Raw genomic sequence first — 14,391 nt, forward strand, 5'->3', positions numbered from 1 at the left:
AGATTTCGAATTGGTGTGAAACATAGGAAACTAGATTGAATAATATCATAAGAACTATCTGGTCAGTGTGGGAAAGCAACAGGAAACTTCTAGTGGATAAAAGGTTAACTGACTTTATTTAAGACCTTTGACAGAAAGTCAATGGGGTGCCTGTTGCCCTTTGTGGAGTAGCACACACGATACAGTATCTGCTGTCACATTCCCTGACTGACAGTGACAGGCTGATTGACTGATTGATTGAAACTCACTTCTCCATCCCTGATATGGGCCTGATGGCTCGCACAGTCTTTTGAGTGCGCTGCAGGAGGAGCACGTCTTCGCTCACCATCTCCTCCTCCCCCCAGCGACTGCAGCCCACCGCAGAGCAGATGTACCGGAGCTGAGGCAAAAACATGAGGGGGGTTATTATACTGGGTAAGGACACGTTGTTTACTATAACTCACAATGTTAGTAAGAGTGGGAATATATCATTACATTATTTTAAATGCACGTATCACAAGCTATAATTAAAGTCATTTCACTGACCTTGCCACTGTAGGCCCCCAGGCCATAGGTGGTGAGAGATTTGCCCCCTACCAGGACGGTATCCTCCCCGATCCGGTAAGATGAATCCAGCAGGGACTCCACGCTGAAAGGCACGGCCTCCATACTCTCCCTGTCCCGGTTCCACTGGAACAAGGCACCGTCCAGTGAAGGGATGATCATCTTATTGCCAAACACCTGCAGGGACAAACAGGTGGGATTTTAAGAGTTGGTTACTGACGTGTCAAAAATGAGTTGATGTTTATGAGCTGGAAAACCAATTAGCATTGACAGAAGTTATGGTAGGGATTTGGAAGATAAGGAATATGTTTTTGTCCAAAATATTTTAATTTGCATCTCGGTTATACAACAACAACAAAAAAGGCATGTGCAGGGTCAAATGGGTCGAACCATGGACCCTCTTCCCCAGCTAAATCTGGCAGGTTCGCTAGATTTTGTTTAACTACTTGTTAGCGTTATTGTTATTTTTCAGTATTCTGCTTAATTGCAACACAATGCTTGTTTGCTTAAAATAAATGATAAAACAATTGCCAATTTTTTGCAAGTTTAGCTGAACACAAAAGGAACCAATAAGAAAAGGAGGTTAGCAAAGTGTAATCTTATGACTAACTGTGTTTATTTTTGCAAGTTGACATTGTAATGACAATAAAAAACGTATACTGTGCATCCCGACTTTTCCATTTATTACTTTGGTCTGATGCAATGTTTTTGAACACACGCCAAACCTCCTGGAATATTTAAACAGTTTCAAAAGGTAGTTTGTTTTGGCACAGACAGACAATCGTTAAAAGCACTTGAAATCTTGCCCACACACACACACACACACAACAGTGTCCGACACACATCGGCCCACAAAGCAGCAGCTATAGCCTCCTTTAGACCATTACACATCTAAGAGCCTAAGTAATTAACCTGGGTATTTAAAAAACCTTGGAGTGTGTGTGTGTGTGTTTCTGTGTGTACTATCAGTCGCTCACGGCAGGGGGGCAGCGAGGATGACATCATTGCAAAAAGCTGAGCTTAATCCCAATTCAACCTTCACAGCTTTAGTTCATCTGCTAACAACAATTACAGACTGTCAGAGATCAAGTTGTGACTCATTGTTTTCAACAAGATGCTCAGTGACCTAAAAGTGGAATTTGATATATAAGTGAATCCTTGTTGGCTTTGCACGATAGTTTATTAGGTAACTAGGTTAACACTATCAGGTTTTCTTTTGTATCGTCTTCTTCTCATTTGATTTTTCTGAATATTGTTAAGAATATTCATTGCTTCTTTAAAAAAAGGGTGAACTCGCATGTTTCTTCTATTATTTTATCATTATAAAAGAGGCTTTGAATATTATATAAAAAACGACAATTATAACATTCATCCGAAATATTTATGGGACAATATTATATATTTTTTAAGTAGTTATGACAGGCCTAATCCATTGTCTGGTTAATACGTTCAAAAGGTGCTGATGGTGTCAAAGCAGCGACCTGTAAAGCACCTTGTTTCAGACATCCTATCAGAGCCTGAAAGTGTAGTTGCTTTGTGGTGGATTAAAAAAATGCCAGGAAGGAGAAATGTGGCAGAATGATTTATTAGGAGAGCAGAGCCAAGAGCAGAGGTGATGTCATCTTTTGAGAGGGGAGGGGGGTGGTGGTTTGGAGACAAGAGGAGGATAAATTTAGCAAGTGAAAGGAGGAGGGGTTGACAGTCTGACCATCACATCACACCATGCTGGTTGGCTGTGGGGAGCAAAGAGGTTTACAGCAGAGGGGAACTTCTCAAAGCTGTGGGTGAGTCATCCTGCTTCTGATGCCTTAATCCATGACTCTGATCCAGCACCAGTTACCCAGCATCCCTTCTGTCAGCTGCTCCTTTAACCATCCACACCATGTCCCCAGACATATGTACCGCCAATGTTTAATTCCACTGATTTCTGCACTGACTGACCGTCATGCTCAGCCCTTCAAAATCTCTAGATCAGCAGATAGTGTAACTAAGAAAAAAACACAACATCATTTCTCAAAAGCAAATTAAATGTTAAGTAAAGTCGATCACATCACATATTTGAAGTCAGGCAGGCATATTTGGTTAATTTGTAATCTTTCCTTTGTTATGACTAAGTTAACAGGGCCTTGAAATCTATGAGAACTCTTCACAGTGTAATAAGAGTCTATTGAGCTGTGGCATGTGGTATTTAAGAGCTGTCAAAATATCTCAAATTGCTTTGACATATAGTGACAGCTCTTGAATCATAGAGTAACCGGTCTTTATGAATGTCATCAAAGAAGGCACTTAAGGTAAGCGATTGAAAGTGGCCAAGTAAAGATAAGACAGTGATGACTTCTTAAGTTAAATATTGTGAGATGCCAATTATTTTCCACCTGCCCCAATATGTTATTTACCAATTCAAATCTTAAAATGCCCATGCCATAAAGCGTATAGAAATCCCCCTAGCCATTACATGCAGTTCATTAAAATGTAAATGTATAAGTATGTTATTTTAAATGTGTGGCTTCATAGCATCACAGAAAAATCTAGGTTTCAGCTAAATTACTTATTTTTGTAAACCCTTTCTTGCTTATATGAAAACAACCCCATCAAAGCCTATAAAGGTATCCTTTGATGAGCTGTGAATGAAATTATAATCAACGTCCCACCCCTCCTCTATCTCTTCGTCTCATTTGTTTTCATCAAATGGTGTGTGTTTACCCTCGTTCTTGTTTTGTTTTTAAAGGGTTTGTGTAGGTGTCATACTTTTGGTAGATCTTGAAAAGCACAATAATGTTTTTTAAAGAAAACCGGCTTACATTTTTGAGAACAATATAACATTCTAAAGAGTTTATCACTTAAAATAATATTCTAAATGATTAATTAAACTGACTGCTGAACAAAACCAGTTTCCTTTTTCTTTGAATTGCCAATGCCTATTAATTTTTTAGGAGCTTTAACTCAGTCAAGTCTTACCCTCTTTCCTTTTTTCAATGTGTGGATCCATGCCCCTTTTTACGAAGAGATCCACTATCAAACTGAGAACAGAGCCATTCGGTTATTTGTATCCATGTAGGGAGCATACTGTACAGGGTGTGTTTTCATTGTGTAAGGTCAGGTTCCTGTTTAACATATGTGATTTTACACTTCGCAGCACTAACACTATAAGTGCACTGTGCTATGAGGATTATCTATATTTAATAGTATACACAGTTTAATGGAGGTATTCATCCCAAGTAATCCAAGTGTGCTGGAGAGCTTAATGACCATTTGATATTAGTTATTGTGCGGTTGTATCTAACTCTTGGGAATTGTGGGGGTGTAGGGTCAGAGAGTGGTCTGGCGGTGGTGTGTCTGTGTGTTTGTGTGTGTGTTGTTGCGGACGCCCCACCTGTCAAACAGTGTCAGCTATCACCCGCCGCAAATGTGGCACTTGTTGGCCCACAAGGCTACTGCTCTACTTAAAGGCGGCAGACAGAGTGAGAGCAGGAGACAGAAAGAGAGATGGTGATGCTGGTGGTTGGAGAATAACACAAAAAACTCAAAAAAAACCCAATAAAAATAAAATCAGAGAAGCCGGAATAACAATTCGACTTTGTGCCAAAAATATCACCCGTCTGACCTTTTTAATTTCCTTTCTCCACGCTGGAAGAATTATTGCTTGTCACATTATTCACAGCACGGCTATTGATCGTAAGTCAATGTGTCGTGATCAATGGAATTCTCTCATCGTTCATTCACACTGCATGCCAGCAGAGGTAAGCATGTGTGTGTATTGTCTGCTGTGTGATGACATCATCTCTGGTCTGAGGCATTACCTCACCTCCCCTAATCACCCTGCCTCCCCCCTTTCTTTCTTCATCCCTCTAACCCCCCCCCCACCCAACCTACCCCCCCGCCGGCATGACTCACTCCACGTTGGCACAGACTCCCCCCACTCTAACCCCCGGAGCGGATCCTTGCTTTTTGTAGTGATGGCTTCTTTTTCTGCAGACAATGCTGTTTGTGGATCTGCTGTCCCTCATTTCTCAAAAAGAAAAAAAAGACAACACACAAACACACTTGGTAGGATGCAGCAGGTGACTGGCTGTTTCCTCCCCGGCGCGTCGAGGCCAGCCAATGGCACGCCGTCAGACCCCCCCTAGCCTCTAATCACCGAGCAGACTGGTGTCTCAGGGACCCGGCGTGCACCAATGAAACAGTTGCCAGGCACTGAGGAGGCGTAGGAGGGGGAGTAGTAGCTAGTGGCGGTCACCCCCCCCCCCCCGCCACCATCACACATTTACACCAGACGTGCATTCCAGGATACGGAGGGCAGGGAGGGCCAAAGCGAAAGGGAACGGTAGAGAAAGGACAGGAGCAGAGAAAAGAGAAAAGAGAAAAACACACACACACACACACACACACACACACACACACACACACACACCACACACACACACCACACACACACACACACACACACACACACATCACACACACACACGACACACACACACACACACACACACCACACACACACACACACACACACACACACACACACACCACACACACACACACCACACACACACACACACACACACACACACACACACACACACACACACACACACACACACACACACACACACACACACACACACACACACACACACACACACACACACACACACACACACACACACACACACACACACACACACACACACACACGATCATAACAAGTGACGTCACGGCGAGTCACCGGGTTCAGAGCTGACAGGCATGATGCATCTCTCCTCGTTTCGCTCCGTCAACCAAATGAAAGCTAACAGGTGAAAATAGAAGAAGTCCAACACACACATACACACACATAATTACACAGACACACACACACACACACACTGAAACACACACATAATGACACACACACACACAGTCAGCATCCTCTGTCACAACACGAGCACACTGGAGGATGACAGGAGGATGTTACATGTGTGTCTGACAATGAACATGTTGACACTCTTGTGAAGTCTGACACTGAGCACACATGTAAAGGAGAGGAAACACTGTAATGCCCTCAGAGACAATAGAAAGCATGCTGTGCCAAGCAGGGACATAGAAATACTTTGTAACCATGTTTTACTAGCTAGTTACTTATCTAGTTGTTTCTACTTTCTCTTGTTATATTTTCTTGTAAGGACTTTGTGCTACAAAGTAAACCAAAAAGGATATTTACATTAGCATAAAAAACAAATGTTAGACCATATTTTTTATAGTAAATTCCTCGAAAAAATTATTGTATTTAAAAAAATGTTTTATTCAATTTCTTCCAGATGCTGACTTTTTTCTGACAAACATTTGCAGTGAGAAAACTATATGAGAAAATGTACTCATTTACTTTTGAAACTGTATAGTTTTTGCTATTAAGAAAACATACTTACGACTTTGTTCAGTGGTGTCATAATTGTAGCTTTAACTTTTAATTCAATCAGAAAGGTTTGTTTTTACTGATATTTTTAATTTTCTACATTACTGCTATCATAAGACAAATCTGCATGTGTCCATGTTCTTTTGATTTGTCATAATCACATTTCTTATGAGAATATAAATGAAAACTGAAAAAATACACTTTGAAGTCACTTTCAGCAAAGTAAGAAAAACAGCCTTATATTTAACTCAAAGCATTGATTTTCAGTGATCAAAAGTTGATTGCAGACTTTAATCAGACTACAGAGAATTGTGTTATCCTTCCACTGACAGCATGAGAGCCTGCAGTTTACATATAATAAGTGTGATATCTGGAAATCCATCATAGCGGGGTGCAACTCTAAATTCAAGGTCAAATTTACATTTCAATACATCATGGAGATTTGCTGTCAGAGTTTCTGCTCTATTAACTTCCAGTGCTTCAAGGCACCTTAAGGGGTTCTCCCCAGCATAACCTCAGAGGAGTCTAGGAAAAGAAAAGTTAATGAATTCCTATTTTCTAATTCTTAAACATAACCCTTCTCACCCATCTGGAATCATGAAGCAAGATTTGTTTGTATTCTACCCCACACGGCAGCAGCTGATGTCAGTGATCCCCTCCTTCTAATTGCAGGTTTGCTCAATAGGGAACGTAGCTGCTGTAGTGTAGAGCAGGGCTGAAAACATATGTTCAGGCTGAATGGCACCCACTTGAGAACCCATTCACCCACTTATACGGGAGATTCTAAACACTTAATGGAGATTATTCTATAGTGAGTAACCCTGAAGTGACTATATTTAGATTGCCTTGGATCAGATGAACGAGCTTATTTGGTTCTTTCATTATGAACACATGTATAATGCTACTTTCTAAAGTCAAGCGCTCTTTTTTCTTACAACCCAGCAGTGATCTGTCAATCAAACAGTCTGGTGTCTGTGTTACCCAGCGCCAATTGATTGAAACAATCAATCTACATCTGTGGGAAACAAATCCAAACAAATCCTTCGAACCAGTCTTCATTTTGGGGAAAACCCACCTGTCAAAAGGTATTAAGCTTCATGGACTGGCTAAGATATTTTTTCTATTGTTGTACCGCACTAATAAAGCAGAAACGTATTTAACTGACAGAGCCAGAGAGTTCATTACGCTCCAACACGCCTCACCAGCACGGCGGACCAACATTAAACTGATCTCAGCAGCCTCCCAGACCCTTGTTAGTATCAGAGGCTTTCTCCCCGAGGCAGAACTCTCACACAGTCCACATCAAAGTACAGCACAGGCACGTCTCTCGTATGCATCTCAGAGAGCAGTGCTCTGGGCGCCTTCAGCATGTCGGTGTGGGCGGTTTAAGCTTCTGTATACATGTACAGACGAGGGGGCTTGCTGTGCGTGTGTGTGTGTAAACCACTACAGTCAACAAAGAGGCTTATCCTCCAGGCAGAACAACCACGCTCAGATTCATGTGGGGGTGTGCAGTATGTCTGCCATGTATCTAAATGAAACGAATGTAAGCAACAGCAACCCTTGGTTGACTTTTCAAAGTGCACCGAGTTCAATGGTTGGTACAGGGTTTGTTTTGAGGCAGACTCAGATGAGACCACATCCTTAACCTCACAATCGAATGTCAAGACTCTGGAAATGGCCTTTTTCATCAAGTGGTGCTGGGTCTTAATCAGCTGAACCATGTCTGTTTGACCTGCGTAACGGATTGTGGTTGACTGAGTAATTTCTATTAAATTGAAATGGATTTGTATTCATAGGAGGACTGCACAACTTTATTTTAAGTATTAATCTTGTGATCGTTGCTGCTGGACACAAAAGGAAAACTTGCAAATGTGTGCATGTACAATGACTTCAAGTTTGATCTACCTCAGGTTTGCTGATGCTGGATGATAGAAGGCACCCTGAGGCGACATCTAGGTCCCACTGCTTCCTGCCCTGGTTGTGAGGATCCAGAGCAGAGATCTGCCCGTCCAGGGTACTGATGATGACCAGAGACCTGAGGACACAACACAAATACTTCAGCACACTCTCCAAAAATTGTTTGTTTACCATTATTGCAGCTTTACATACTGGAATAAATACATCCTTTTCAGTTCTGGGCACCAATCAAGATATATTTAAGTTGTTTAAAGACCGGACTGTAAAGGGTGATGAATAGTTAAGCGGTGCTGCAGATGTTGTCTTTCTCTCTCTATTCCTCAACCTTGTTTGAATTCAGGGTGACCTTCAACTGCAGCCAACAGCACACCTGTGCCATGACAGACCCCATCCTGTCAGCCAGTGTGGGTGGCATGTTGATTAAGGACCGGACCAGACCGGAGGATTATCGAACGGGACAAGGCACACGGAGAAACGTATTACCATAACGACAGAGATTGTTGTTAGTTAACCACAGAAGAATCCATCCAAAAAACACCCTGTTCATTTATGGTGTAATTTGCACAGGGTACCATAACTGAACTGTTGGATGAAGAGACATAGGTAACAAGGACCTTGATATCTGAGTTTAGGAAAATAGAAATAGATAAACTCAATTTATAAATCATACTCAGTCAATCGCAGCACATCTTACTATTTTTAAACTATTTGTAATGTTATCTTGGAGGGTCTAAAACTGATGAAGTTCAACACAGAAAGCGCACTTAAACCACTGGGACTGATTTAAAAAAACAATCTAAACATTTCAATAGAAAGATGATGAAAGTGGATTTTATTTGTTTTTACAAGTATTACAAATTCTATGCTTTTCTTTTTTTCTTTTCTTGTAATCCCCTCTTTACAGGAATGGCTAACGGGTTTGTGCTCCTCAGGTAGAAGAAGAGCAAACTAACGCTGCTCTGAACAGATGGTAGCAGCAAGTGTTAAGAGTCCACAGGGAGATTTGACATGGATACTTTTCCCATGCTTAAAATTGTTACTACAACGTAAAAATTAGGCTCATTTACATGTAAAACCTCATAAATAATTGATGTGTAAACAAAGCCTGTCTTTCTATTCAGAGTCCATGGAATCATTCTGTGACATTTCTGATTATTCTTGGCTTTCTTCTTGGCTTTTGCTAACGCTGGCAGAAAATAAGTGTTCACAAATATTGGCTTGAGTGCCCAAGATGACAGCTCAGAGAAAAACCATATCAGCGCTGAAAACAACTGAGCGATGGATAATTTCACGCACAACACAAATAAAACCTGGTCGGATAGAATGGAAATGTTTGGCCACCACTGGCAAAAATCACATTAAGTCCTCCATGTGTTATGTCAAAATAATATTTTGCATATATTTAACTCAGAGGAATTGTTGGCAGAGACACAGTGGGGAGCTAAAAATAACACGCAGGGAGTGAAAGTGTTTTTCTTTGAGATGATGAATGGGCTGCAGATTTCTCAGAGCACCAGTGCGCTTTACTTCTGAGGAAATTTAAATTATTATGGTGAGGAATTTTTACATTTTACCCCCCAACCCCATTAATTATGTAGCTCTACAAAAACATTTACTTACTAAAGGGTTTTTTCTCCATGATTAGTAAAGTACAAATGCTCCAAATGAGTTTTTTATTTGCCCACACAGCAAGATTTCTTAGCAGTCCTTCCTTTCGTCTAGTATCTCCAGGCTAAAACAGTCTAACTGAGTGGAAGGGATGGAGACATCCAGCCCCACCCTTCGCCTTACTCTTAGGGTTCTGCCGCATTGCTTGTCAATCATGAGCTGAGGCCACCTCCTGTCTATTGATGCCGTCAACAGGGCTTTTAGCTTTATTTAACACACATGCACACACACGCCATCTCTGAACGCCCACTGCTCCCCATCCACACAGCTGGGGCCAGAGCAGCTTCCCTCTGTTGGCCACAGGGGCATATGGGGTTTTAACTGCCTCCCTCGAGGGCAACTAGACAACAGTTGCCAAGGGAAGAGACACTGTTACACTTGTTAATTCTCACAACTGATAAAAAGTGGGGGGAACAATAAAACATGGACATCATCCATCATCTTTTTTTTACGGGCACTGTGAGAGTTGTCAACTAAGCCGAGTGTATTTGCCCCCCCGTGTGTTATCCATCACTTGGATTGAGCAGGTGAATTGCTACTGACTAGCTATAATCCCTTATTGATCTCACATATCGAACACTCTTCACTCATGAAGGGGAAGGAGCGTGTTCAAGGATGTAAAATAATTAAGAGAACTCACAAATTGATTGTTTCAGAGGGGGTAAAATCAATTTTAGTAAAGGGTTCGTTTATGTTACAGGGAGTTACATGTGCTGTTCTGGACCAGCAAGTTGTTTCACCTCACTGATCTGAGAGTTTACATAAAAATGCAAATAGCAACTCTTAACAGTAATGAGCCATGTGTCTTTCAGTCCTATCAAAGCCAAGATTATCTCCCCAAATCTGCTCTTAGCATTACCAGCCTTGCCGATAGCAGTGAAGTGTAGAGCACTAAGAAAAACATTGTTTTTCCTGTCAGCCACCAATGAAAACAGAGCACTAAAGCCCGCTCTCACCCTCTCCATTGGATGACAAACCCTGCCAAAAATATTAGGCTGATTGGTTGTTGCTAAGCAGTCAGCTCTCTGAGAGGGTGGAAGCTTTGGCGGCCTTTCGCTGGGCTGGCCCCGCCCCCTGTAAGTCATGCTGTGAATGTAAAAAACGGGGAAGAAGTCACTGAGAGCATCGAGTTCAACTTCACACTTCAGAAGAATTTCATTCTGAGAACAGAGATCAAAGGCTTTTGTGGACTCTTTGTACTCCAGATAAAGGATAAGATGGCGTGGAGAGTGGGTTTGGGATGGGGGGGGCACTTAACTCTACAACTTAGGTGTCATGATAGTAATGGAGAAAACGAAAAGTGGAGGAGGGGAATAGCTATTAAAAAATAGTACTAAAGCAAACAATAAAAACGACTCAAACAAAACAAACAGCCCATTTAGAACTCGAGGCAATTTCTTTTCCACGTCTGAGCCCCGAGACGCCGCCGCTCTGCTCGCCACCAAAGGGATAACATGTAGCCTGTGGGGCTGCTGCAGACTGTGACAGACACGGGCTGAGAGGCGCTGGAGAAGACGTGGGAATGGGGAGAAGGATGGAGAATAGGGAGGCTACCGACAGTCTGAGGGTTGTTAGTGTCCTTGTCTGTAATGCTGTCAAAATATCATAACAGTACAGAGTACTTGTTCAATCACAGAGCGTATGGTGGAGCAGGGAGCCAATTAGCCTCGCTCTCACCAGACTCTCCGCTCCTCAGAGACACTGCCTCAGTCTGCACACACCGGCAGAACCGAGCTGCTGGTAAACACAGCCCATTGAAAGAAGCAACCAGGATGTTTACACAGGCCAAGTCTCCAAGGAGAGGGAGCCGTGGAGCCGGACCAATCGCAACAACCTTTCTCTTCCTGGCAAGCCAATGGAAGCACTGTTTTTCTCCTCGCTCAGCCAATGGGAGGTAAAGCTCTGAGAAACTCTGAGCCAATAGCAGGGCAAAAGTGTCTGTAACCATGCAACAGCGAGTAGCCTGGATGCACGCTGGAGTGTGGAGTTGTGCTGCCGCGCAGCCACCGAGAGGCAGAACAAAAATACGAGAGCATGGGGAGCACGTGGGGAGAAAGTTATGGATGCAGCTCTGAGCCGGCCGCACCCAGCACCACCAGCTGCAGCAGCAGGAGGAGATAGAGAGTCGAGTGCATTCCTTCAGCACATTCTTACTGATAACGTGTCTTATTGAGAGTCTGAATAACTCAGTTCATCACAAATGTGTTAAAAGAAAACAATCGTAAACTGGTCACACTGAGAACAAATGAAGCCTTACAGCAAATATATATATATAATCTTTCAGTTAAAGGTTTCAATTGTGGTAATCCCATAATTCAATGCAAGATAAGCTGTAGGACCTGCAGGCAGTTTGCACAGCACAGCATGGAACCAGAACAAGGTCTTTTTCTTTGGCAAACATGAACATGCTGCGATCAGTGCATAACAATGTCTAATGCAAATTAACCACTTACTTTTAGACTACATTAAATGTCTGAGTTCGTAAGAAAACAAACTCCCCCCAATAAAGATGACATAACATCTGCACTTTGACACACGCTGACGAGACTTAAAGGTTTATATTAGTGTCCTCTGAAGCTGTTAAGTGGTAATTGTTTTGAGTCTTTGTCACAGCAGCTGGAGTCTGACTAATGAGGACTTGAGTGACAGGTCTGAGATGTGCAGTGTGCTTTAAAATCGACCTTTACATCCAGCAGGGTCACTGCAGCAGACCAGCGCAGCAGAGAGCAAAGGGTGTGGTTTTAGAAAAACTTCTACAGGCATAAAAAACACACACACACTTTAAAAGCGTTGCTATCACCCTCTCTCTCTCTCTCTCTCTCTCTCTCTCTTTCCTCCTGTATAAGTGCGCTCTCCTCTCCAACGCGTATCATCTCACACGTGGTAAAATCCAAACTCTATGGCGCCACGCTCCCGACGGCTGATTGGCTGGGCTGCAGCTCTGATTCGACGATCTGATTCGTTGTTGCTAAGCAGTGAGGAGCCAGCGAGATTGAAAACAAGACAGCATGGTCCTGCTGACTACCAGCTAACTCCTTGTTTTCATCCTCCCCTCCTTCTCTCTCCCACTGAATATCCCACCTTTCTGCCTCGGCCCCACCCATACTGCAGTGCTGCAGGATGGGTCCTGCCGACTAACCAAAATAGCCACGGACTGACCTAATAAACTCATTCCTTCTGATAACCAAATCTAGTATTGTTTAGCAATCATATTTTTGCCAAATTGTGTTTTTTTGTTATCAATCTGCAGACATCCTATAACATCCTATAACCCAGATAGTGTTCATCAAGTGCAGTGATAGTCAGAAAGTCAAGGACAACAACATAAGACAACCCAACATCAGCTGTGTATTTGGTGAACATCTCACCTTATAATAGAAAGAAGTTCGATCAAAACTAATTGAAATCAGCAGACATGACTAAAAAAGGGTTCCAAAGAATTGAGGATAACACAGGTCAAAGGGAATTATATAAGCTTATGTGAAGCGGCACAGAGTTTAGCAGCTTGAGTTAAACATTCAGACCTCTCCAATGTAAAACTACTGCTGCACCAGACTGAGCTTCCAGTACTGAGCATAAAGTGCTCAGTTCAAACTTCCCAGAGGGAGTTCAATCATCTTCAACTTGACCTGTTATTTTGGGGACAATTTCTATTTATAAAACCCACAACATCTCCCTGGTTACAGCAAGTGGACTACTGAAACAAAGTAGGAGAAGCAAAAAAAAACAACAAGGAAATGAACTCTCCCCTCACAAAAAAAAAAAAGAAGAAGTTCCTCCTCCTCCTCCTTTACCTAACTATAGCCAGACCCATGTGGCCGACTCAAATTCTGAGCACTAGCCCGTCTCTCCGACGCAATTGGCCAACAAGTCGCCTGGCTCGGCGGATTGGCTGTTGCTAAGCAGTAGGCTGGTGGGAGCCAGCCGGCAAGCACGGCGGCCCAGAAGAGCTGTTGCCGCTACAAGGCCCAGAGGGGGGGGGGGGGGACAGAGGGCGGGGGGGTGGGGGTAGCAAGTTCAAACAAAGCTGCTGTCCTCTCTCCTCTCACCTCCAAGTGCTCCCGAAGGTGCTGCAGGCCCCCACAGGAGCGCTCGCTGGTGGAGGCTTCAAACCTGGCAGTGCTTTCACATGCATGATTCACACACTCATACACACACACAGGTCTTCAAACATGTATGCGCACACACACACACACTGAGACAGATGTAAACACCATGTCTCCAGAGCAGAGTTTCTAATGTATAGATGGCAGCATTAAAAGAGAGGTGACAGCCATCAGCTGACACAACGGCAGCTTCCGTCACAAACTGAAGGCCGGATCAAAGCGAGCGTCTAGAATATTTATAGATTACAGGATACAGGGGCGGAGGAGCGAGCGGGGATGAAATAAAAACAACTGCAACTGACAGAAACTTCGAAATATTGACATCTGAGCAAAGAGTTTTCAAACTGAAATGTTTTTAAGTGTGAGTTTGAAGTGCTCCACTCAAAAATGTAATTTGGAGGAAAAAGATAGTGCCTTTACACGTCTATTCTCTTCAAAACACAAAGAGAAACAGACTGTGAGAGGTGTAATATTGTCAACAAAGCACTAAAGGGATCCTTCCCAGGTGGCGAAAGATCATTGGTTTGGATTTCGTGTCATTAACAAGGTCATGGTTCTTTTTTTGTTTAAATAATGACTCTGTAAAAGTTGACCAAGGGTGTGTTAAGATTATTATTATCACCACAGGATCTGGTGTGTTTGACTTGGAAAACAGCAGCAGCCTCATGTAAAGCCTTCAAAGGTCACAGAAGCAAGTTTTCAAAAGGCAGCCAATTAATGGTGGACAGTGTGGGCACAGTGTGGACACAGTGTGGACAC

The 14,391-nt window shown here is 42.8% G+C and overlaps 1 protein-coding gene across 1 annotated transcript in view; it reads right to left on the reverse strand.

The window, feature by feature from the left end:
- Positions 1-14,391, reverse strand: part of eif2ak3 (eukaryotic translation initiation factor 2-alpha kinase 3) — a 31,414-nt gene that overhangs the window by 12,829 nt on the left and 4,194 nt on the right. The window contains 3 exon segments of the mRNA XM_034114180.1: positions 249-379; positions 526-720; positions 7,847-7,976. Of these exon segments, the coding sequence (XP_033970071.1) occupies positions 249-379; positions 526-720; positions 7,847-7,976 (456 nt within the window).

The sequence above is a fragment of the Trematomus bernacchii genome, unplaced genomic scaffold (genome assembly GCF_902827165.1).
Source record: "Trematomus bernacchii unplaced genomic scaffold, fTreBer1.1, whole genome shotgun sequence".
NCBI lineage: Eukaryota > Metazoa > Chordata > Actinopteri > Perciformes > Nototheniidae > Trematomus > Trematomus bernacchii.